The 22,071-nt window shown below is 36.8% G+C and overlaps 1 protein-coding gene across 8 annotated transcripts in view; it reads left to right on the forward strand.

The window, feature by feature from the left end:
• Positions 1–22,071, forward strand: part of LOC105480053 (nebulette) — a 379,519-nt gene that overhangs the window by 253,361 nt on the left and 104,087 nt on the right. For 2 of the 8 annotated variants that reach the window (XM_011738499.3, XM_011738503.3), the window contains exons 1-4: positions 9,905–10,768; positions 10,869–10,940; positions 17,894–17,998; positions 19,636–19,746. The exons of 2 other annotated variants lie outside the window; for them this stretch is intronic. In XM_011738499.3, the coding sequence (XP_011736801.2) occupies positions 10,688–10,768; positions 10,869–10,940; positions 17,894–17,998; positions 19,636–19,746 (369 nt within the window). In that variant the 5' untranslated portion in view covers positions 9,905–10,687. Of the gene's footprint in view, positions 1–9,901; positions 10,769–10,868; positions 10,941–17,893; positions 17,999–19,635; positions 19,747–22,071 lie in introns of those variants that run through there. 4 more of the 8 variants (XM_011738502.3, XM_011738501.3, XM_011738504.3 and 1 more) reach the window with 4 other exon arrangements.

The raw sequence follows: 22,071 nt of genomic DNA on the forward strand, positions 1-22,071 counted from the left end.
GTATAACAGTCACTACTATAATACTATTTTGAATTAACATTTACTATATTCTAAATTTTTACGTGTTAGATCCTCCTTAAAGAAAATTTTAAGTTTTAATCCTTTTCGGTGTGAAGACAGCTGTGTAGAAAAGGTAGGCTCTATTTGGGTACAAGAAAATCTGCCTCTTAAAAGTATTTTCCATTTCATTTGCTTCATTTGTGTGTACAATATCTTAGAGGCATCTAAATTATTAAGAGTGCCACCCGGAAAGACAAATATTGCATGTTCTCACTTATTTGTAGAATCTAAAAATCAAAATAATTGAGCTCATGGACATACGGAGTAGAAGGACGGTTACCAGAGACTGGGAAGGGTAGTGAGGGTGGTGGTGGGGAGGTAGGAACTGTTAAAGGGTACAAAAAAAATAGAATGAACGAAACCTACTATTTGATAGCAACAGGGTGACTGTCAATAATAACTTAATTGTATTTTTTAAAATAATGCAAAGAGTGTAGTTGGATTGTTTGTAACTCAAAGGATAAATACTTGAGGGGATGGATACCCCATTCTCCATGATGTGATTATTACGCATTGTATGCCTGGATCAAAACATTTCATGTACCCCATAAATATATACACCTATCGTGTACATAAAAAATTAAAAATTAAAAAGAGTGCCATAAACACAGATTTTATCAGAGTCTGGTGATCAGTAGAAAAAGTGTAGCACAAGTAAGTTTGAAATCTTACCATTTAGAATGAATTCATCAACATGCAGGTAAGGAACAGAATAGCAGCAGGGCATAACTGTATACCTTGAAATGCCCATTTAAAAATTTGGAAGATTAGCCTCAGTTGATTGGCATTTCTTGGTCCATTTAACATTAGATATAGGCTTTTGTTGTTACTCACAGTGCTGTGTGGCACTGGCTCCTATCAGCTTACCAGAGCAGATTGTGTTCGTCTCTTCCCAACTCCATGATTATGCTGCAGAGCAGAGCTTTTGTTTTTTAATTAAAAATTTATTTCTTAATTAAAAAATATAAACCCAGAGAGAGCTGATTGTTAAACATTTACCAGCTCACTACTGCTCATAAATGTGCCATTTAATGAATGAAAAGCAGGAAAAGTTCCTCAAATTAGGTTCCTGCTAGATCAAGGATTCCCATAATGCTTTCATTATTGCCTGCTTTTCCTGTTGCTTCTAATGCCCATGGGGGTTTGTTTTCACTGATCACAGGGACCCAATTGTCTCCATACCACAAGGACTACTCTTCCTTTATGTAACCATCTGTGATGACAATTCCTTTGAAGTTGGAAGTTGAAGGAGTTGAGAGAAAATAATATCACTACCAGAAATAAATAAAAAGCATCCATTCAAGATTCTACTGCCCTGTGGTCTAGTAGGTTTCACATAAATGGAAGCAGTAAGACCTAGGTATGAATCTCTTACTGTGAGAGCTTGGGCAAGTTATCAGTCTAAATCCTAGTGACCTCATCTGTGAAATGGGTGTCTGAGGATCACATGGGATACTGTATGTAAAGCTCACAGCACAGTGCTTGGCATGCAGTGATCATCCTTTGGTACCTTCTCTTGGTACCTAGTATAGGTCAGTAGAGAGTTCAATAACTTTGAAGACTTCATGGCTGCCTCCCATTATTTTTATATGGAGTTCCTCTTTCCCCAAAAATGTCAGCATAGCTTGGGTGAGGTTTAGCACAAATAAAATTTAAGACCTTGAATATCATTCTGCATAATAGCATTTTTAGGTTTGAAGTGCTTCATTGCATTTGGATATTATTCAAGATTCTAGCAGTTTTCAAGTACCAATTGTGCTGGCTCTGTCAAGGTGAGAGGTGAATAGAAGTCAGAAATACTGTTTTTCCTCACTGATCAAGATCTTTTCTGTTGAATACTTGAAAAATGTAACTTTTAAAATAGAAAAATCTCATTTCAGTGAAACTTTGGTTCTTTTCATGAGACATCAACCTGTTTATTAAAATCTCATATACTTCTTGGTGACATTACTTCACAATATTGTTTAAAAGGACTTATCTAGCCAAGGTGATGAATGAATGGTTTGCTTAAATTCAGTTATATGAGTTAAAAATGGGAGTATCGATGGAAGATATTTCACTATTTGGACTTTTTGCTATTTAGAGAATTATAGAATGAATATTTATTATTCAGTCATATAATTATTTATTAGGCAGAAAATTAGAGGGTGAATATCCTGAAAACTAGTGGGACTTTACATCTTTTCATTAATGAAACAAGATAGCATTTTGAAAATATACCTTTGGTGAACTTAATTAAAACATAATTTTAAAAATTAATTCATTATTTATAATAAAAATTTAAACCCTTAAATACATTTCCACACTGAAGACTTATTTAGACAGGTCTGGAAATTAAAATCAGATTGTAGATTTTATTGCTTGCTTATTAAGACCCTGAGATCATTATCTTAAATTTAATTTTAAATTTTTTTTCATGCTTAAGGTATATATGATCAAATTGAAAAATAGCTAATGATTTCCAGTCTTATAGCATTACTATAGAACTATACTGTCTAACATGGTCACTGCTATTTACATCTGACTATTGAGCACTTAAAATGTCGCTAGTTGGAATTGAGTTGTGCTGTAACTGTGAAGTTAAAATACACAGGATTTTAAAGACCTAGTAGGAAAAAGTATAAAATGTCTCATATAAATATAAAAATATCTCACTGTAGTGCATAGTATGAAGTAGATACTCATAGATATTTGATAAATGAATGTATGATTGAAATAGGAGAGACAGTTAAGGATTTTTGTTGGTTTCATTCATCGATTGAAGAGATTAACATGTTGCCTGGCCCATAGAATGCACACAAGAAACATTTGTGAACTTATTAACAAATAAAATTTGTTGAATTATATTTGTTATAATTCATTCGTGTCCATCTTCATATAACAAATGAGTGAATGAATGAACGAACATAGACACACCCACACCCCCAACACACACCCTCACACAAATAATAAAGAAGATAAAGTCCTCAGAGAGAAATCACCCACAACATATGTTAAACTAGTTCTCACTCTTCAAAGGGTACCAGTTATTTTAAAGCATCATTAACTTCATAGCTGTTTTAATGATATATTTAATTATAATTTTATTTTGATATTGTCTTATAGTTTGAGTTAAACATGGAAAAGCTCCATGGAAATAATTAGAATAAGGCTCACAAATTAGTGTTTTAAAAGTTCCAAACTTTTGAGCATTAGTAGTATTGTTTTCCCTGGCTTAAAGTGAGATGAAATCATGATTTCAGGAAGAAGGAATCCTTAGTGAACATAGGTGTTAGTAATTTGATGCTTAAGGTTGGAGAAGGAACATTGACATCACTTGTTTAGTAAGGATTAGAAAAAAGAGGTGCATTTAAATAATAAAACTGTAATTGTAGAAATGTAAAAGTGTGAAATTTGTATTATAAACACATTTAACGTAAATTTTATTTATTTCAGGGTCTACATAATACAAACGTATTTCCCTTAAATGTTTTTCTTCCAAAAACTCATAAATCTAGAAACACTTTCTTCACTAGGAATTTTCATAAAGTCCAGATATTCAAAGAGTATTTTGAAGGGCTAATGATAACCTGAAGAAGGAAAAATTACGTTCAAGGCACATAAAAGGAATAGAGAAGCTGTAGTAGTGCTGCTTCCACAGTAAATTGAGTAGGAATTGTTATATTTGCAAAGAGTTCATGGTTCAAACTGACTTCAGTTTTTTTGTGTTAGGATAAGTGATTTCAATACATTTCCTTCATGTAGCTCTCTCCTGTCATCCTGGAGGCTGAAGGATCTTCAGCTCCTCTCCTTCCCTCATCTCTGTCCTATTGTATTGCTCCAGTGACATAGAACTTTTGTTTTTTTCAACTCTTGTCTCTGGGTCTTTGCAAATTGCTCTTTGGATGCCTTATCATCATTTTGCCTAATTCCAGTTTCAGTATCCTTTTCTAGAGGAGATCTGGTTGTTTATTGGTGACGTGGTTTAGCTCTGTGTCCCCACCCAAATTTCAGCTCCAATTGTAATCCCCACGTGTTGAGGGAGGGAGGTGATTGGATCATGGGGGCAGTTTCCCCCATGCTGTTCTTGTGATAGTGAGTGAGTTCTCACGAGATCTGATGGTTTTATAAGGCAGTTTTCCCTGCTCTTGCTGGCTCTCTCTTGCCTGCCACCATGTAAGAAGTGCCTGCTTCCCCTTCTGCCATGATTGTATGTTTCCTGAGGCCTTCCAGTCATGTGAAACTGTCAGTTAAACCTCTTTTCTTTATAAATTACCCAGTCTCGGGTTTGTTTTTATAGCAGTGTGAAAATGGACTAATACACTTGGTTTCTACTAAATTTTCTTGCTATGAGCTCATATAAATCCCCTGTTCCCTTTTAGGAGCACTATATTACACTTTCTCCAAAAAGTGCCAAATCATCTAGTTTTGCATGTGTTTGTGTAAGTTACAGTTCTAATGGTTGTTCGCAATAGGCTCTATAACCCCCAAAACCCTTTCCTTTGTTTCCTTGAAAGTGAAAACTTCTTTATTATTTCCCCATTTTAATGTATGCTTTTTTTCCTCTTGGAAACGTTACAAAAACAGCTTTTCTCCATAAATTACTAGGAAAGTATTTACATTGCTGTGTTTTCACAAAATTCATAAATCATATAAACAGGACATGTTATGAATTAATTGGTAGATCATCTATCTATGAATGGGTTAAAGAATTGCCAAGAGTGATCAAGCCCGTTCTCTTTCTGGCTCTTGATATGGTGTTGACAGCCAAGCAAAGAGCTTCTTCAATAAATCCACTCTCGTATTCAAGTTTTTCCAGATGTGAGAAGTAATTAAGTCATTGCATTTACTGAAGCCTTTTATGCTTTTTGAGCAAGAACCGGCAGCTGTGGTGAATTAACTCTGCTTGTTACATGTATGTGTGTTGCATGTGTGAATGTACATATATACAAGCACACATGTGACATTTGCCAATAGTCAAATGAGATCCCACCTGAAAACAAAACAAAACCAAAAGCTGATATCAATAAATGCTAGAAATTTTTACAGCTAAATTTCACAATTGAGAGGTGGGCTTTCTCCAATAATGCCTTTTTTCTTTCTATTTTTCCTGAATGTTAAAGAATTGAGGATAATCAAATCACTTGCATCATTACAGAATTCTTTAAATGGTAAAGTCACGACTCTCATAAAACATAAACACATTTCAAAGATTTATAACTCATTAATACACGAGGGTACCAGTAAGACCTTACAGTTGGTTCATAGGTGATTCTGAAGAACCACATATAAATGCGTAGTAAAGAACACTGAAATGCATTTACAAATAGGTGCAAAAAGGGTCTATCTCGTGGGCAGTACTCAATTGCCTTCCCAGGAACACAGCTACAGTAATGCTCCCTTATCTCTGGTTTTCCTTTCTGAGGTTTCAGTTACTAAGATCTGAAAATAGGTGAGTACATCAGAAGATGCTTTGAGAGAGAAAGAGAATGCATGCACATAACTTTATTACAGCATTTTGTTATAATTATTCTATTTTATTACTAGTTGATCTCTTACTGTGACATCTTAACATTTACTTTTATTTCAATGGTTTTTGGGGTACAAGTGGTTTTTGGTTTCGTGGATGAATTTTATGTTGATGTCTGAGATTTTAGTGCACTTGTCACTTGAGTAGTGTAATTGTTCCCAATCTGTAGGTTTTAATCCCTTACCCTTCTCCCTTCTGAGTATCTGTGTGAGACTTCTACAGTACTCTATGTGCCTTTGCATACTGATTAGCTGCCACTTACAAGTGACAGACAATATGCAGTATTTGGTTTTTCATTCCTGAGTTACTTCACTTAGAATAATGGCCTCCAGCTCCATCCCAGTTGCTACAAAAGACATTATTTTGTTCTTTTTATGGCTGAGTTGTATTCCATGGTGAATGCATACCACATTTGCTTTATGCAGTCATTGGTTGATGGCCAGTTAGGTTGGTTCCATATGCTTGACATTGTGAATTGTGCTGTGAGAAACATAACGCATGCAGATGTCTTTTTGATATAAGGACTTCTTTTCCTTTGGGTAGATACCTGGTAGTGGGATTGCTGAATCCTATGGTAGCTCTACTTTTAGTTCTTTAAAAAACCTTCATATGGTCTCCTGTAGAGGTTGTACTCATTTACATTCCCACCAGCAGTAAGTGTTCCCTTTTCACCACATCCACACCAATATGTATTGTTTTTTGACTTTTTAATAATAACCATTCTGACGATTAAGGCAGTATCTTATTGTGGTTTTAGTTTGCATTTATCTGATGATTAGTGATATTGAGCATTTTTTCATATGTTAGCCATTTGTATATCTTCTTTTGGGAAATGTCTTTTCATGTCATTACTATTCTAATTTATAAATTAAGCTTTATCATAGGTATATATGTATAGGAAAAACAATATGTATAGAGTTTGATACTATCTATACTTTACAAAAAATGGGTGTGAAAAGCCATCACGGCAGGGAAACAAATCAGGCAAACAAATTCTTCTCTCACTTAACCATTTAGGATGAATATTTTTTAATAAGAAATGTTGAATTCATTTTTCAAGTTAAAAGAAAAAAGTTTATCTCTGTACTTTTCCCCCCCACTCAGAACTGAATCTGAATCTATTTCAATTGTTTATTATAATTTTTATTTTTAAATCATGTATCACCATGTTGGGGAAAAGCACATGTTCTATCATTATTAAAAAAAGAAGAAGAAAGTGACATAAGTATGAAGCATTAGTCAAAAACCACGAAAGTCTTGTCATAGGTGACCTCAGGGAAGGTGAAGACAGTTGTGCACTGCACAACTCAAGATGGTGGCACGGATATGTTCCCTTGGCAGGGCTGTGTCTCCAGAGACTTGAATTACCCACCTGACAGTTGCTAAGGAAATACATTTGCTTACATGTAAACATCAAACTATCAAAAGATCAGAGGACTTCTGAATTATAAATATGCAAGTGAGCTCTTATCTTTAAACTGTCTAGTTGCAGAAGGCCCTTCTTAACTTTAAAAGGATATTAATGGCACAGAGAATGAGAAGACCCTTTCATGCCAAGTGTTTTTCCCATCACTGTGTACCCTTATTGGTGGTTGAAATAAAGCTTGTGTTTGTGAGGGGCTCCACTATTTTTAAGGTGCTTTTTTTTTTTTAGAGAGAGAGTCTCTCTCTGTCGCTTAGGCTGGAGTGCAGTGGCGCGATCTTGACTCACTGCAACCTCCGCCCCCCCGGGTTCAAGTGATTCTCCTGCCTCAGCCTCCTGAGTAGCTGAGATTACAGGCACATGCCACCACACCTGGCTAATTTTTGTATTTTTAGTGGAGACGGGGTTTGACCATGTTGGGCAGGCTGGTCTCAAACTCCTGACCTCGTGATCCACCCGCTTCAGCCTCCCAAAGTGCTGGGACTACAGGTGTGCGCCACTGCGTCCAGCTGGCGCTTTCTTTTTATTAACTTCTGGCAACTCAGTTTTTCTGTTTATGAAGAATTAGAGGTAGTGAGGGGTTAAGTAATTTGCCCTAGAGGACATGGTAGACCCAGACCTGGACTTTGAGAGTCTCACCCTAAGTGATGCATCTTGGTTTCATTCTGTATCAAGGCATGGGTAGAGTACTAAAGTAGAAAAGTAAACAGCATAAAAGAAGTGCCCAATAAGTAAAAGGTATGAGCAGCTACGGAGATTTTTCCTTTTGCAGCAACCCAACGTGAAAATATCTATTAAAATAGCTTGGTTTTTGGAAAAGTTGATAGGGGATTTTGAAACATGATAGCTGTCCATGAGGAACACTTTCTTCCTATTCTCCATGTCATATTTTAGAGCTATTGACAAGAAAACTTTGCTGTGATGAAGTGCAGGGCTTAACATTTTTTAGAGAAAACTTTGCATGAATTTTATATTATAGGTGAAAGGAAAAAAGATACATTCAATCAAAAGTAATGTTGTCTCTAGCTTGCCAAGCAATCCATTAAAGACTTCATCCAGCAAGTCTTGAGTGATGAGTGTTTTATTTCCTACTCTATCTTAGTATGAGGATGTTTTATTCACCATCCTATCTCTAATACCAAGCACAGTGCCTGGCATAAAAACATTTATTTGTTGAACAAATGAACACAGGTCTTTAGTTAGGTTCTGATCCTAGTACTTCATAGTTTGTAAATGAGACAGATAATTTTTCATAGACTTCATTTTGTCATCTGTGAAAGAGAGGGCTTTAGGTATATTGATTTCTTAAGGATCCCTTTGCTTGAAATTCTGATTCTAGAATCTCAAATGGAAAATTTGTGTTCACATTGCACATGGTGTTTGGTTTTTGTTTTCAAAACTTTGAGCATTAAATCTCAACAGCTTATTTTCTTGCAGCACAGTGAAGAGTCCTTAAGAACGTATTACATGATGGGAAATGAGAAATAACTGCAGTGCAAGCCTGATGAATGTAATTCACCTTGGGGAATAGGTGTCACCCTGAGCAACACCAGTACTATCTCCTCAAATATGAGCCAAAAGGTGTGTCTCAGGCAGTTTCGACGAGAGTTTCTCCCTACACTTCTAGAAATTTGCAAGACAAGTTTACAGAAATTACTCCTCTTTATTTCCCAATAAAGATAATGTAATAGATCTATAGAATATTAGAATAATCTTCTGGCCAGTGGAGGACTTGAGGGAAATAATTAGAATCCACACATTCTTTCCTTTTATGGAACAAATAAAATGTACAAGCAATGTCCTTGTGGAATCCACTGTACTGGGCCAGCATGATATGGCTGTAATCTTAGAGTTGTGGTTTCCAAATTTAGCATGCTCGGGACAATTTCTTTTTGGTACTTTGCTGGTGAACAGGATATGTGATACCATTAATTTAGCCTTTATCAAAAACTAGTTCAAGACCAATAGCTCCTTCTAGAACACAACATTTTAGCAGAATAGAGCAATATTTCCCTAAGTAATAGGTCATATTTCACAGAGGAGTGTTAGTTTTCTGGGGTAGTGGGTATAATTAAAAAAAAGTGATAGGTAGATAGAAAGATAGGTAGGTAGGTAGATTAGATTAAATTGGATTAGATTTGATGAGATAGATAGGTTTTGTGTTCAGGGGAAAAGGAGGTTAAGCAAGCCTAAGTAGGTTTTTTGGTTGAAGGTCTTCTCAGAACTTCTAATGTGTCAGTATGCCTTGTAGATCTCTAAGTGGCAGGGGCAGAGATTGGGGTACAGATTTCCCAAACGTATTTGTTTAAGAAACCTGCTCTTCTCCCCCAGAATCTTTTGTGGAACTTTTGCCTCATGAAACACAATTTCAGAAATAATTTGTACACGATGACTGTGTAGAATGTTTTTCTTGTTAGGGTTTTCATTTTAGGTAAGGCCGAGGCATTTTTTTAATAACACATTGAAAACTAGATATGATATCAAGAGAAAAAGAGTTATGCTTGGCTACTTAGAATGATGTATTATTTTTAATAAATTTGTATTTTCTGTCATCAGTATTACTATTCCTTGTAGAGTATTTTTTTATGCCCGACGCTAATATGCTATGACTTGGTAAAATTAATTTCCCCTAGGATTTAAATAACCAGATTAATAAATCGTGAGTTGTAGAGAGTCTTGGAATTGCCTGAATTGACATTAAAATATTTGTTTTGAAAAATGTATTTTTAACCTTGGTTTTACATAACCAAGGACACATACCACATTATAAATATTGTGATGGTTTATTTTTCCAAACTTTTCTGAATGTGGGGTACCCATTGAGTAATAATGCACATCACCAATGAATCTGTAAAAATTGACATGATGAGTAGAATTGCAGAATTCAAAGATGATGATGATTATTTTTGAAACAGTGATGTTTCTAGAATTGTTAAATTATATATCAACATGTGTTAACTGCAACTTCTCATGTTTAATGATGTTTACAATTAATACAATACCATACTCGCCAGTATAAGACTAACAGTCATCATTAACTCAGAATAGATTCTTTGAAGTGGTTCAAAGGGCTTTTCATAATAAATAACTAGCCTCTAATCAGCTAATATAAAGTGGGTATTTTTTAGGATGTGAGAAGTACTGGTGTGTCTGATAAAACATATAATTTGGGTTAACAAAATGAGCTTGAATGATCCAGATTCTCTACCCCAAGTCAGAAAGAAGTCCGACATTCCAGTGAAAGCTTTATTTAGACAGAGATGAGGAGTCTTTGAGATAACAGGCTTTGGACTGTGCTATCTTGAGTGTTAGAGCTGAGTAGTTTTTGTGGAATCTCTAAGTCCTTTTTACACTCTTTTATGAATGAATAGAATTAGTAAAAGATAAATAAATTTTCTCTTTTGGATTTCTTAACCAGTGGAAAAAATGTTGACTTTAAAAGTTCATAAAATCAAGTTTTGCCAAAGAATATGTTATGTCCACTTGTGAGGCCAGCCTGGTAGACCTCTGGGATCCTGTTCTGTTCACTCACACACCACTGAGATAAGGAGTGAAGTGTGGGCTAAATAGGGCTGAGGCTTGGGTAAGGGCGTTTCGAACAGAGCACCAGAGACATCAGCATCTCAAGGGCGCTGTGGTACGAAAAAGGACGCCACATGAGTAAATTTTAAAAATAACTATTTTAAAGGGTAAAAATGAGGGTCCCTGTATTTGAGGATGTAAAAGATGAAACTGAAGAAGAAACAATAGGGGAAGAAGAAAATGAAGAAGACCGGGTGAGTAAGAAAACACATACTCATGACCAGCGTTTGTTCCTCTAAATTGATGATGAGAAAAATGTTCTCTTTCTTTCTTTTTTTTTTTTTTTCCGTATAGGTCTTCTATAAGCCTGTTATTGAAGACTTAAGCATGGAATTGGCCAGAAAATGCACGCAACTCATTAGTGATGTAAGTGGCTGGAGTACTTTCTGTCTTATTTTGCATTGCACCTGTGGTATTATTATGTTATAGAGGCATAGAGCTGTGGGGGAAACCCTGAAATCACCTTTTAAAACACAGTCACTTTCCAGATCATGGAACAAAGTCCTGAAATTCTAAGTGATTTCGCCAAGGTCACCTATACAGAGAATTTCTGCTAGAGCAAGTCTCCTCATTCTTAATCCAGAATCCTGTCCCTTATGAGGTTTGCTGTCACTCTGGCATGAAATCATAAGGCATTGAATTGCAGTATTTATTCCATTTGAGAACTCCCAAAGATTTTAAAATGAATGTAATGATGTAATTTGTCTTGGGAGGCCCTCTATCTAAATGAGTAGTCATTTTTTAACATTTTGGGGCATTCTGAAGAATCTAATGAATGGACTTGTCTTTCAGAACAGGAAAATGCATATATATATATATATATATATATATATATATATATATATATATGCATATAACTTCTATTTACAATTCAGGATTTGTGGATTACCAAGCTGCTTGCTAAGAACCCTGATATTAGAGAAGGATATTAGTGCAAGGGGCATTTTTGTTGTGACATTTTTTAGTAACTGGGATTGGTCAATATTACACTTCAAGGGAATCCCAGAATATATTGAATGATTGAACGTATAGTTTTATGTTAAATATGTAAGCTAGAATTCAAGAAGTACAAGGAAAAATGTTGCTCACCAGGAATGAGAATTTAGATGATCCTCATTAACAGTTCTAAGAGGATTGCTGGTCCAGAGGAAGGGTGACTCCTGTAGAGTGAATATGTGCCTGTGTCTTCATTTAGAGAGATGAGCACAATACTGGTTGTTTCTGTTGTTGATAATGAGCAAGATGATCAGAATGTTTTGCACGTTTGTTTTCAAAGGGAAGTCAGTCCTGGGCAGGAGGACAATGGGCTGGAACGTCCTCCAAAGTCAATCTGCCTGGGTTGACTCCACAATAACCTTGGAAAGGTTATATAACCTGGCTGGGCTCCATCCCTCAGCTGTAACATTTATAATAAGATTAAATAATGGTAATGCATCTAAAATGCTGAATAAACTATCTGGAACATTGTGAGTACTCCATAAATGTTAGCTGTTATTAACTACTCTGTCTGTTACTTACTTTTACATCCATCCAATCACAGTTTAGATATGACTGGCTCTTTCTGACAAACCAGAAGACAAGCATAAAGGATGATGGTGGAAATCATACCCTTTCCCATATACTTGACATGTGATGTAATTACCCTTTAAATTAAGTATTTCTTTGTGCTATTACTTAATAGTCATTAGCTATTGTATGTGAAAGTTCTTTGTAAATTGCAATAATAATAAATGACGACAACAACAACAATAACAATATTGGCAACAGTTAAGATTAAGTGACTACTATGTGCAGGGATTGCAGCTTGCGAGGTAGGCACTATGCTGTTTCTCATTTTTGAAGTGAAGAGATAGAGGCACAGAGAGGTTCAGTACCTTGCCTGGGTCACACAGTTAAGCAGCGGCAGTAATATTTGAACACAAAGGCCTCCCTCTTACACTGCCAAGTTATCTCTCACTGTAGGTTTCCATGAAATGTTGTTCTTTGCCTTATTATTATTACGCTACTGTTAGTAGTAGTAATGCTACCTACTAAAACTCTTAAGTTCCTAACCTCTTCCAGCTTTGATATATTTTTACTGAAGTGCAATTATAACTGAGCTAACTTGTGTTACATAAACCATCAGGACTAAAGTAGTAACTGTAGTTAGTAGGTGATTTTGTTGGAGTTGTTTTGGGTAAGATTGTTTATCAGTGACTTTAAAACCAATGTGTTGTGGGGGTGGTGCCTTTATCATTTTGCAAAAGCTTAAAGCCATACATTTCACACCCATGTAGGTAAAATTAAACAGATAGGCATACTTTCTGTTTATTAGAGATATTTGTTGCATGGTAGAATGTACTACTTAAATATTTAGGACATTATTATTGTGGCTTAATTTATATCTGTATTCACATTCACATTTTGCTTCCAAATAGAATTCTATACTTGCTGAGATACTTATTTAATTTTTAGATTTTTTCCTTTTCTTTTCCCCTGCCCTGCCCTGCCCTGCCCTGTCCTTCCCTTCCCTGCCCTTCCCTTCCCTGCCCTGCCCTTCCCTTCCCTTCCCTTCCCTTCCTTTTATGACAGGGTCTCACTCTAGGCCTAGGCTGGAGTTCCGTGGTGTGACCACAGCTCACTGCAGTCTCAATCTCTTGGCTCAAGTGATTCTCCAGCCTTAGCCTTCCAAGTAACTAGAACTACAAGTGTGTGCTACCGTGCCTGGCTAATTTTCGTGTTTTTTTTTTTTTTTTTTTTTTTTTTGTAGAGGTGGAGTCTCACTATGTTGCCCAGGCTGGTCTCAAACTCTTGGCTTCAAGTGATTCTCCTGCCTCGCTCTCCCAGAGCACTGGGATTACAGGTGTGAACCAGCAGGCTGGCCCTGCTTCGTTTTTATAGATGAGAGGGATAGTTTCATGGACTTCTCAGCCTAATTATTACTCTTTGAACTTTTTCCAGCTTTCCTATGTCCTTAATAACCAAGATGTAATAATCAGAACTGTGCAGAGTGGTACAGATGTGGACAGTCTAGATCATGTGTAGAGTAGGATAATGTTTTGCTTAGCTTCTAGCACCCTTTTTGATGCTATGAAGAGTTTCTTAGACTTGGGAGCTGCAGAAAGCTGTTAGATTAGCTTGATGATCTGTAGACCATCAGAGCCATTTAATTCCTAATTTCTGACCTGTAGCCCCTAGCTTAGGACCCATCATCTTTAAATAATAGTTTGAATTATTTTAACCATACTAGGGCTAGATCTAATCTGTAGTTTTCTGCCCTCTTGCCTGGCCCTTTGAGAACTTCTGAAGTTCATCTCAGTTTGCCGTTTCCCTTACCAAGACAGCTTGGAGTCAGTTGACCTGTAGACACTGCTGTATCATCCCCTTGTCAGACAATTTGTAGAAATGTTAAGCAAGCTTGGCCTAGAGATCAGCCCTAGGAGGCCTGCACTGCTTCGAATTCTCCGTAGAGAGAAATGTCAGTTTTTCAGGTCAAGTGGCTTCACTTCGGGAATCAGCATAAGGCATTTTTCTTTCTTTCTGTTTCTCCCCCATCCTAGTTTCTGCTTTGCACCTGCTCTACCAACATTATGGGGTTTCCCTCTGCACAACTCATTTCCCAGTCTTGAAGAACAGCTGGTCTTCTGAGGCAGCCTCTTTTATTTTTCTGTTAATCACATAATGCTATTATTTTCTCAGATATATTCTCGCAGATATACTTTCTCTCATATTTAGTCCTGTTAGTCTAATCTAACAATATCTAATCAATTCCTTGACTAAGTTAAACCTATCCACTCTCTTGAGCACTCAGAATCATGGATCTAGTAGCCTTCTGTTGGGGAGTCATAAAAAAGATTGGGCGAAAGGGAATCTTTTGTATGTTTCTTGTAAATTAGGCAGAAATAGCCTTCCGCAGAGCAGGTGAACCACATCTGCATGCAGCCTCTCACTCCGTGTTTAGTTCAAGGCTCTTTAGGGTGTTCATCTGCATGGCAGCAGGAAGAATATTTTCCAGGCAAATGAACGTTGTTGTGGGTAAATCCTTTCAATGCCAAAAACATTAAATTCTATGGTTACTCCTCCAGAGAAAGCTTAGATGGTATCAGAAAACCTGGGAGAGTGACCTTAGCTATGACCAGCCCAGTTAAATAATAATGGAGCCATAATTCTTTCTACCATGGTTTATTGACTTTAACTTGTATGATTTCACTTGTGAAAAGGCTTTCCAGATACTTGCAGTTAAGAATGCTTATGAAAGTGTTCCTATTTCTCCACATCCTCTCCAGCACCTGTTGTTTCCTGACTTTTTAATGATTGTCATTCTAACTGGTGTGAGATGGTATCTCATTGTGGTTTTGATTTGCATTTCTCTGCACACCAACATGGCACATGTATACATATGTAACAAACCTGCACATTGTGCACATGTACCCTAGAACTTAAAGTATAAAAAAAGAAAAAAAGAATGCTTGTGAAAGGAAAGAGCCTCAAACATCTCCATGTCTGTCATCCGATTTCAGCCTTTGGCTGATCTCATACTCATTCAAAGAAACTTGGCCAGGAGGAGGAAGCGACCCTGCACTAAATTCATCCTAACTGTAATGAAGACATTGTGGGATTCGTGGGTAAGGGCAAAAGAGAAGGTCAATGTTTGGGACATCTTAATGATCATGAAGTCATCAATTTTGCCCTTTTTGTGTTTCAGTGTGAAAATGAGTTGGGTTGTGTATTGGTTAGGAGTGCGGATGACTGTAAAAACAGGAAAACTCTAACACAATGACTTAACAAGTAGGTTTTTGTTTCCCCAGCCACCACATATAGAGCCTGGAGGTAGGTAGTTCAGTCTGGATACTATGGATGTTATCAGTCTCCCAGGCTCCTTTCCTTCTATTCTGTCATCATTAGTATGGTGGCTTATTCCTTGGTAATGCATCATTGCCGCTGCCTTCCCTGTGATTGAGAAAGAAAAAGGTAGAAGACAGTGTCAAAGGGTTGTGCGGCATCTCTCCCTTTATATCAGAAATGCTAGAAGCACTTCTGGGAAGATTTCCACTAAAGTCGCAGAGCTTGTGGTGTCCCCAGGCCAAACACTGAATGGCATGACCATGCCTGGTTTAGATCAGTTTGTCCTCTGGGGCTGGGGCAGGAGCCTGGCTGCTCTCATTAATCCATCTGGGCTCTTTTAATAGGCGACAATGGGAGTGGCCAGTCAGTCTATCCAATAGGTGGTGTCAACCCGAGATTATAAGATGTAGACATGGTTGTAATAAAATATAGCCATCTTTTCAGTGATTTTTAGGTTACATAAGATTTATTTCATTGACCAATAAAGTTCCCTTTCAGCGATCATTTCCTATTATCTTGGCATAGGAAGGCTACTAATATGTAACTATTATTTATATAAATATTCCTTAAATATTTAAAAATCTAAGATTCTTTGCTTATTGTCATTTATATTGCACAATTCATTTGAAATCACACATGATTGTGTGTTACTTATAACAAATTGTACAATTTCTCTTGAATTGTACAATTGTAAAGGATCTTAAATTTTAAATACACCTTCAATGAAGATATACAAATATATGTATCTTTTTAATAAAGACCCAAGGGAAAAAAACAACACAGTCCACAATTAAGACTGAACTATTTGTCTGCCTAACAGAAGAAGTAAATACCTCACCCTTATCCAGTCCTCCTGTCCTGAACATTCCGCATGTGTCAGACTTTATCAGGAGGCTGTAGCCACAAGCACATACCACTGCAGTGAAGAATGTGAATGTGATGGGGAATAGATGGTGGCAAAAGATAAAAATAATGAGTCAAACTTAAGCCTAATGATAGGCTATTTTTTCTCACACTTAATTATATAACGGAGATACTTTTTTCTCCGTATGATCAAAATAGCCTACTATTTATCATACTGCCATTAACAGTTTAATTACTAGTGGCTGAGGAGGGTGATTTGCAGGAACCTAAAATTATGGCTAATCTCTGAGAAGAAAAAAAAGTAATTTAGTGCTCAGATAAGATAAATATGTTCTCATGTTGATTTCATGAATAAAGCAAATGTTTAATGTGGTAGGCATCTGATATCCAAGAGTCACAGCAGTGAAATATGGCAATTTGAAATAACTTCACTTAATCCGTATCTAGTTCTACTGCAGGTTAAGTAATGCCCCTCAAATCAGGTTTGCATATGGGAAAATCTCCATGTACCATTAGTGTATAACATCAATATTATTCACGTCTTCTAAGAACCAGGTAATATATGCAATTCAACTCCACTTTTGGGTTATAATTAGGGAGAACATATAATTTATCATCTGAAACAGGAACACTTTTCCAGTCTAAGTATCTATGGTCTTGGGAGGATAAACATGACTATATTACAGAGTGATACAACTTTTAGCAAATTACCTCCATCTTCTCAAGGAGTCATCGTTTTGCCTCCCAGTTTCCAGATTGTGCGGCAATTAGTGTGACAGTGTGATTATTTTAGGTCCTTCTCCACATTTCCTGACTTCTTTTGGGCTGAAATGTCAACCTGGGTCTTCCCCCAGCCTAACAGTTCTGGCCTCTCCCCAAAGGGCAAGAGAGTGAGTCATTTGACTTGTGAGTTGCAGAGAAGAGATGAGCAGGCTTGGCTAAGCCTCACTGGGCTTTCTCTTGCTGATCTCCAGCAAGAAGACATTCTGGAATGATCTCTACCACATAGCAAGCCTTCTGGGTAGGTTCAGCACTTCTCTGCGCTGGGGAGGAGAATTGGGAAACCTATGGGTGCTCATAAATTGGGAGGAATTAGTAACAGGAAGCCCACGGTGGCCACAATTTAAGCCTCTTCTTCTAATCAAACATGTCTAGGTGGTAACGCTAATAGTGATCCCCATTTGATTTCTGCCTCTGCTTCTTAATTGGTCACATCTGTCATGCTGACTACTTATTTTCTACCTTGAGGTAGGCAGCTATGTTTCTGTTTGGCCAAAGGCTTAAGTGTCAAGGCTTAAAAGCAACAAAACACCAGGACACTTGTAGGAGTGAGATGGCACATGCTTGCTAATTGCACTGGGCAGGCTGGGTAAACAGGACCTGTCATCCGGAGTGTTGATGCTTAACTGGACCCTCGCTTATCTAAAGAATGGTCTTTCCTCACTGTGCCTCATCATCTTTGCAATCCTGTGCTGGATATCCGTTTATTTAACTTGGCTTGTTTTGAGGCCCCTTTCACATTTGAGTATTTACTTCAGTAAATGGACTTTATCGACCTAATTCTCATTCAAAAAAGGCCATTAGAATTGTTTTCCTTTTTCTCTTCTTATGAAAATCATTCTCTTTTTTAGATCCATTATAAAGAAGAGTTTAAAAAGTCCAAGGATAAGTGTACATTTGTGACTGACACTCCTATGCTAAACCATGTAAAAAATATTGGTGCTTTTATTTCTGAGGTAAGGTATCAAAAGCTTGCAAACTGGCTTGCATTTTTCTTTTTCTTTTTATATAGATGAAAGTCTGTGCATTAAAGAGATGGAGAATAATATTTTCAAAAGCACTACTGAATGTTAGTAATAGCTACATAATTATCTAATGTGACGCACTATCATTTAACTCATATAGATTGACATATTTTACTATGTATGGTTTATATATTTTATTATACATGTCTATATTTTGACTCTAAATCTTTCTTATGTATATACAATTCCTCTTGAAAAGGCATCTTTTTATTCAATAAGTAGAAAGCACTGGCACAATGGTTCACTTTAGAAGTTCTGTTATTTTGTTTCCTAATAGATATATTAGAGATAAATGACTGAATATCATTTTGGAAATAAAAAAGATTTACCAGTTTTCTAAAATGTGGTATCTTTGATAAATAATGTTAAATGAATTTAAACTATTTTGGAGTAGGATAAAATTCAGTTCAACAGTGATACCTATTATGAAACCACAGACTGAGGAATACGCTACATTCATTTACCAGCTGAAAAATTATGTAGTTTCTTTCTGAAAGCATTTGGAACTACAGTTTATGTTGCATTGTAAAGCATAATGTTAACGATGATGATTTCTGTGATGAGGCATTACTGTAGTCTGTGAATAGATCACTTAGAAGAAATACGTTTGAAAAGAAAAGGAGTGAAATTGTGTTGTAAATGACTGACCTCTAGTGTTTCATAAATTATGTTGGAAAAAGATCAACTGGATGTTCTTGGGATTATTTCTGCTAATGCGAAACAATTTTGAATGAAATCAGTACATTTTATTTCATTAGGTACCAGAATCCAAAGCGTGTGGTAGCCGAAGGCTTGCGCAGGATCTGTGCTCAACAAATCAATACTCAAATCTAGCTCTGAGCAGGAAGAACATCAGGAACTCGTCTACAGATAATGGAAGAACACAGTTTGTTTGTCTTAGCTGTGTTCCGTTATCCTGTGCAGATAAATACTTGATGTTCTCCATTATTGATTATGTTTCCTGAAGGAGTTAATTGCAGAGCAAAATATTGGAAGTGAGCAATCTATTGTGTTCCCTTGAACCTTAGTTTTCCCAAGAGGAAAGAGTGTTTGTCTTTGGAGCAGTGATTGAGATGGCTTACAGACAGTGCAGGTTAGAGGTGGGTAGGCACATAAACAACCAAAAAGCACTCAACCCTCCCCCTGGGACAGGAGGAGGCTGAGAAGACCTGAATAAAAGAACACTGTCCTTTGTCAAGTTCTAGATAGTAGATTCTAACAACTTGTATTTTCTGGAACAACTCGAATTGCTTGCTCACTCATCCAGCATGAAACTGTCAATATACACAAATAGATTTACTTTTAGACATGTGCTTGTGTTTAAATAGAAAGACAGCCGTTATGTCCCTGCATGTCTCATTGAAAGCGTTCTCTATGATAAATTGGATTTATTTCTATCTCTTCAGAATATGTTTGTCAGCTCCAGTATCTAAAATTAAAATGGTCTGCAGATTTTAAAATCAATTCTGTTTTGGAAGAAAGTTTCTTCTTTTCTTCTTACATTCACAATTTTTTTTAAAAAATGGAAGTTTATTTATTAATTTTTTTCCTGTTTTGTTTTCCCCCAGGCAAAATATAAAGGCACCATTAAAGCAGATCTTTCTAATTCTCTTTATAAGCGGATGCCAGCCACAATTGACAGTGTTTTTGCAAGAGAAGTTACACAGCTCCAGAGTGAGGTGGGCTTTTCCTAAAGTGTTTCTTAATTATGTAGATAAAACACATATCTGGAAAAAAGTTACTTAGCATTTTAATAAAATGTCTTCATCATGGGTGTTAAATGCGAAATGAAAGTTGAAAGCAACTGATGAATGTGCTGTCAGTAGTTGCTGTTGAAATTGCAGAAAATGGAAAGGACATGCGGGTTTATGTCAGTCACGTGCTACTGTTTTCTGAGTCCCTTTCAACGCAATTTATAGAGCAAATCTTAATCTCATTTAGACAGCTTACATGGATGAAATTCTCATAGTAAATATTAAACTATTCTCTAATTTCATATATGATCCCTCAGTAGAGAATATTTGAATAGCTTGCTAAAAGCCACATAAAGAGATAATGGGGCTGGACACTCTGGCTCAGGCCTGTAATCCCAGTACTTCAGGAGGCCAAGGTGGGTAGATTGCTTGAGATCAGGAGTTCAAGACAAGCCTGGGCAACATGGCAAAAGCTGGTCTCTGCCAAAAATACAAAAATTAGCCATGCGTTGGCATATACCTGTGGTGCCAACTACTCAGGAGGCTGAGGTGGGAGGATTGCTTGAGCCTGGGAAGTTGAGGCTGCAGTGAACCAAGATCATGCCACTGCACTCCAGTTACAGCAACAGAGTGAGACTCTGTCTCAAAAAAAACAAAAACAAAAACAAAAAAGATAATGGTTAAATTCAGTATCTACAGATCTGCTTCATCAATTAAACAAGTGGTTCCTGAATTTCCTTTTCTGTGGATTATGTTTTTCCTTTAGGATATCTCAGGCTACCAAAAAGAGCCCCTATCAGGTGGAAGTTACAATTTGGTGATTGCCAGTTGCAGAGGAACTTAAGAATTGTCATCATGTAAACTCATTTTGAATCCAGAAGGGTTTAAGAGTAATTTTCTCTTTGTAGCATATCAACACATAAGGCATTCTTAATCTATTGCATTTCCTAAAACAGAATTTCTAAATGGAATGTTTCACCTCTTTCTGGTTCATCTTAATGTTGTGTTTTCTTCACAGAACAATCAAATTTGGGGATGTTATTTTCTTAATCTATTCTTTAGCTCTCTCAGCTACACAAGAGCAGGGACCTCATCTGTCTTGTTCCTTGCTCTGGTCTCGGAAGAGTTCCTGGCATACAGAGAGTGCTCAGTAAATACTCGTAACATGGATTTTGTGGAATTTTAAAATTTTCTTTCCAAGGATATGCTTCCTTTTACATAGTTTGTATTCTTCATTTCACATATTAGGTTAATAATAGTAAACACACAGAAGTTGTTCTATGCATTTCACGTGTATTTATGCCAGTCAGTCCTCACAACAACCCAATGAGGTGTCCCCAGTTTAGAGTTGTGGAGACTGAAGCACAGAGAGGTTAAGTCAGTTGGCCAAAGTGGCACAGCCAGTAAATGGCAGCACGGGTACATAAATATGGGCAGTCTGGCCCCAGAGTCTAGGTTTTTAACCACACACTATGCTATATTTTTCCTACCATTTCCAACCCTCTTTTTCTTATTAAGTAAGTTTACTTCTTTCCCCAGAATTTCCCCAGAATCTCTCTTTTTCTTTAGATGGAGTCTTGCTTGCTCACCCAGGCTGGAGTGCAATGGCTTGATCTCAGCTCACTGCAACCTCTGCCTCCCGGGTTCAAGTTATTCTCATGCCTCAGCCTTCTGAGTAACTGGCATTACAGGCGCACACTACCACACCTAGCTAATTTTTTTTTTTTTTTTAGTAGAGACAGGGTCTCGCCATGTTGGCCAGGCTGGTCTTGAACTCCTGACCTCAGGCGATCTGCCAACCTCAGCCTCCCAAAGTGCAGGGGTTACAGGTGTGAGCCACTGTGCCACACCTTTCCCCAGAATCTTTTTATTTTTAAGTAGAGATACCTAGATAATCTTATTTTTAAATTTTTTTTTGTTTTAAGTTCTGGGGTACATGTGCAGCATGTGCAGATCTGTTACATAGGTAAATATGTGCCATGGTGATTTGCTGCACCTATTTAATATCAACCCATCGCCTAGGTATTAAGCACAGCATGCATTGGCTATTTTTAAGTAGTCTGAAAATACATTACTCTTGAAAAGTGCTGAGCATAGTTACTCTTTGCAGAACACCTTTAAGTATTTCACTATTACAAATTTAAATGTCCACTGTGTACCTGACTTGGCAGTAAACTAATCTCAGTTATGCAACATGCAGCTTAAAATATATGATGTCAAGGTTCTGCATGGGTGACTGTGACTAATATGCCCTTTATTTTTCCTGCCAATATCTGGCCACCTAAGCACTTGCTGATAATGTGGGTTACT

The sequence above is a fragment of the Macaca nemestrina genome, chromosome 9 (assembly GCF_043159975.1).
Source record: "Macaca nemestrina isolate mMacNem1 chromosome 9, mMacNem.hap1, whole genome shotgun sequence".
NCBI classification, from domain to species: domain Eukaryota; kingdom Metazoa; phylum Chordata; class Mammalia; order Primates; family Cercopithecidae; genus Macaca; species Macaca nemestrina.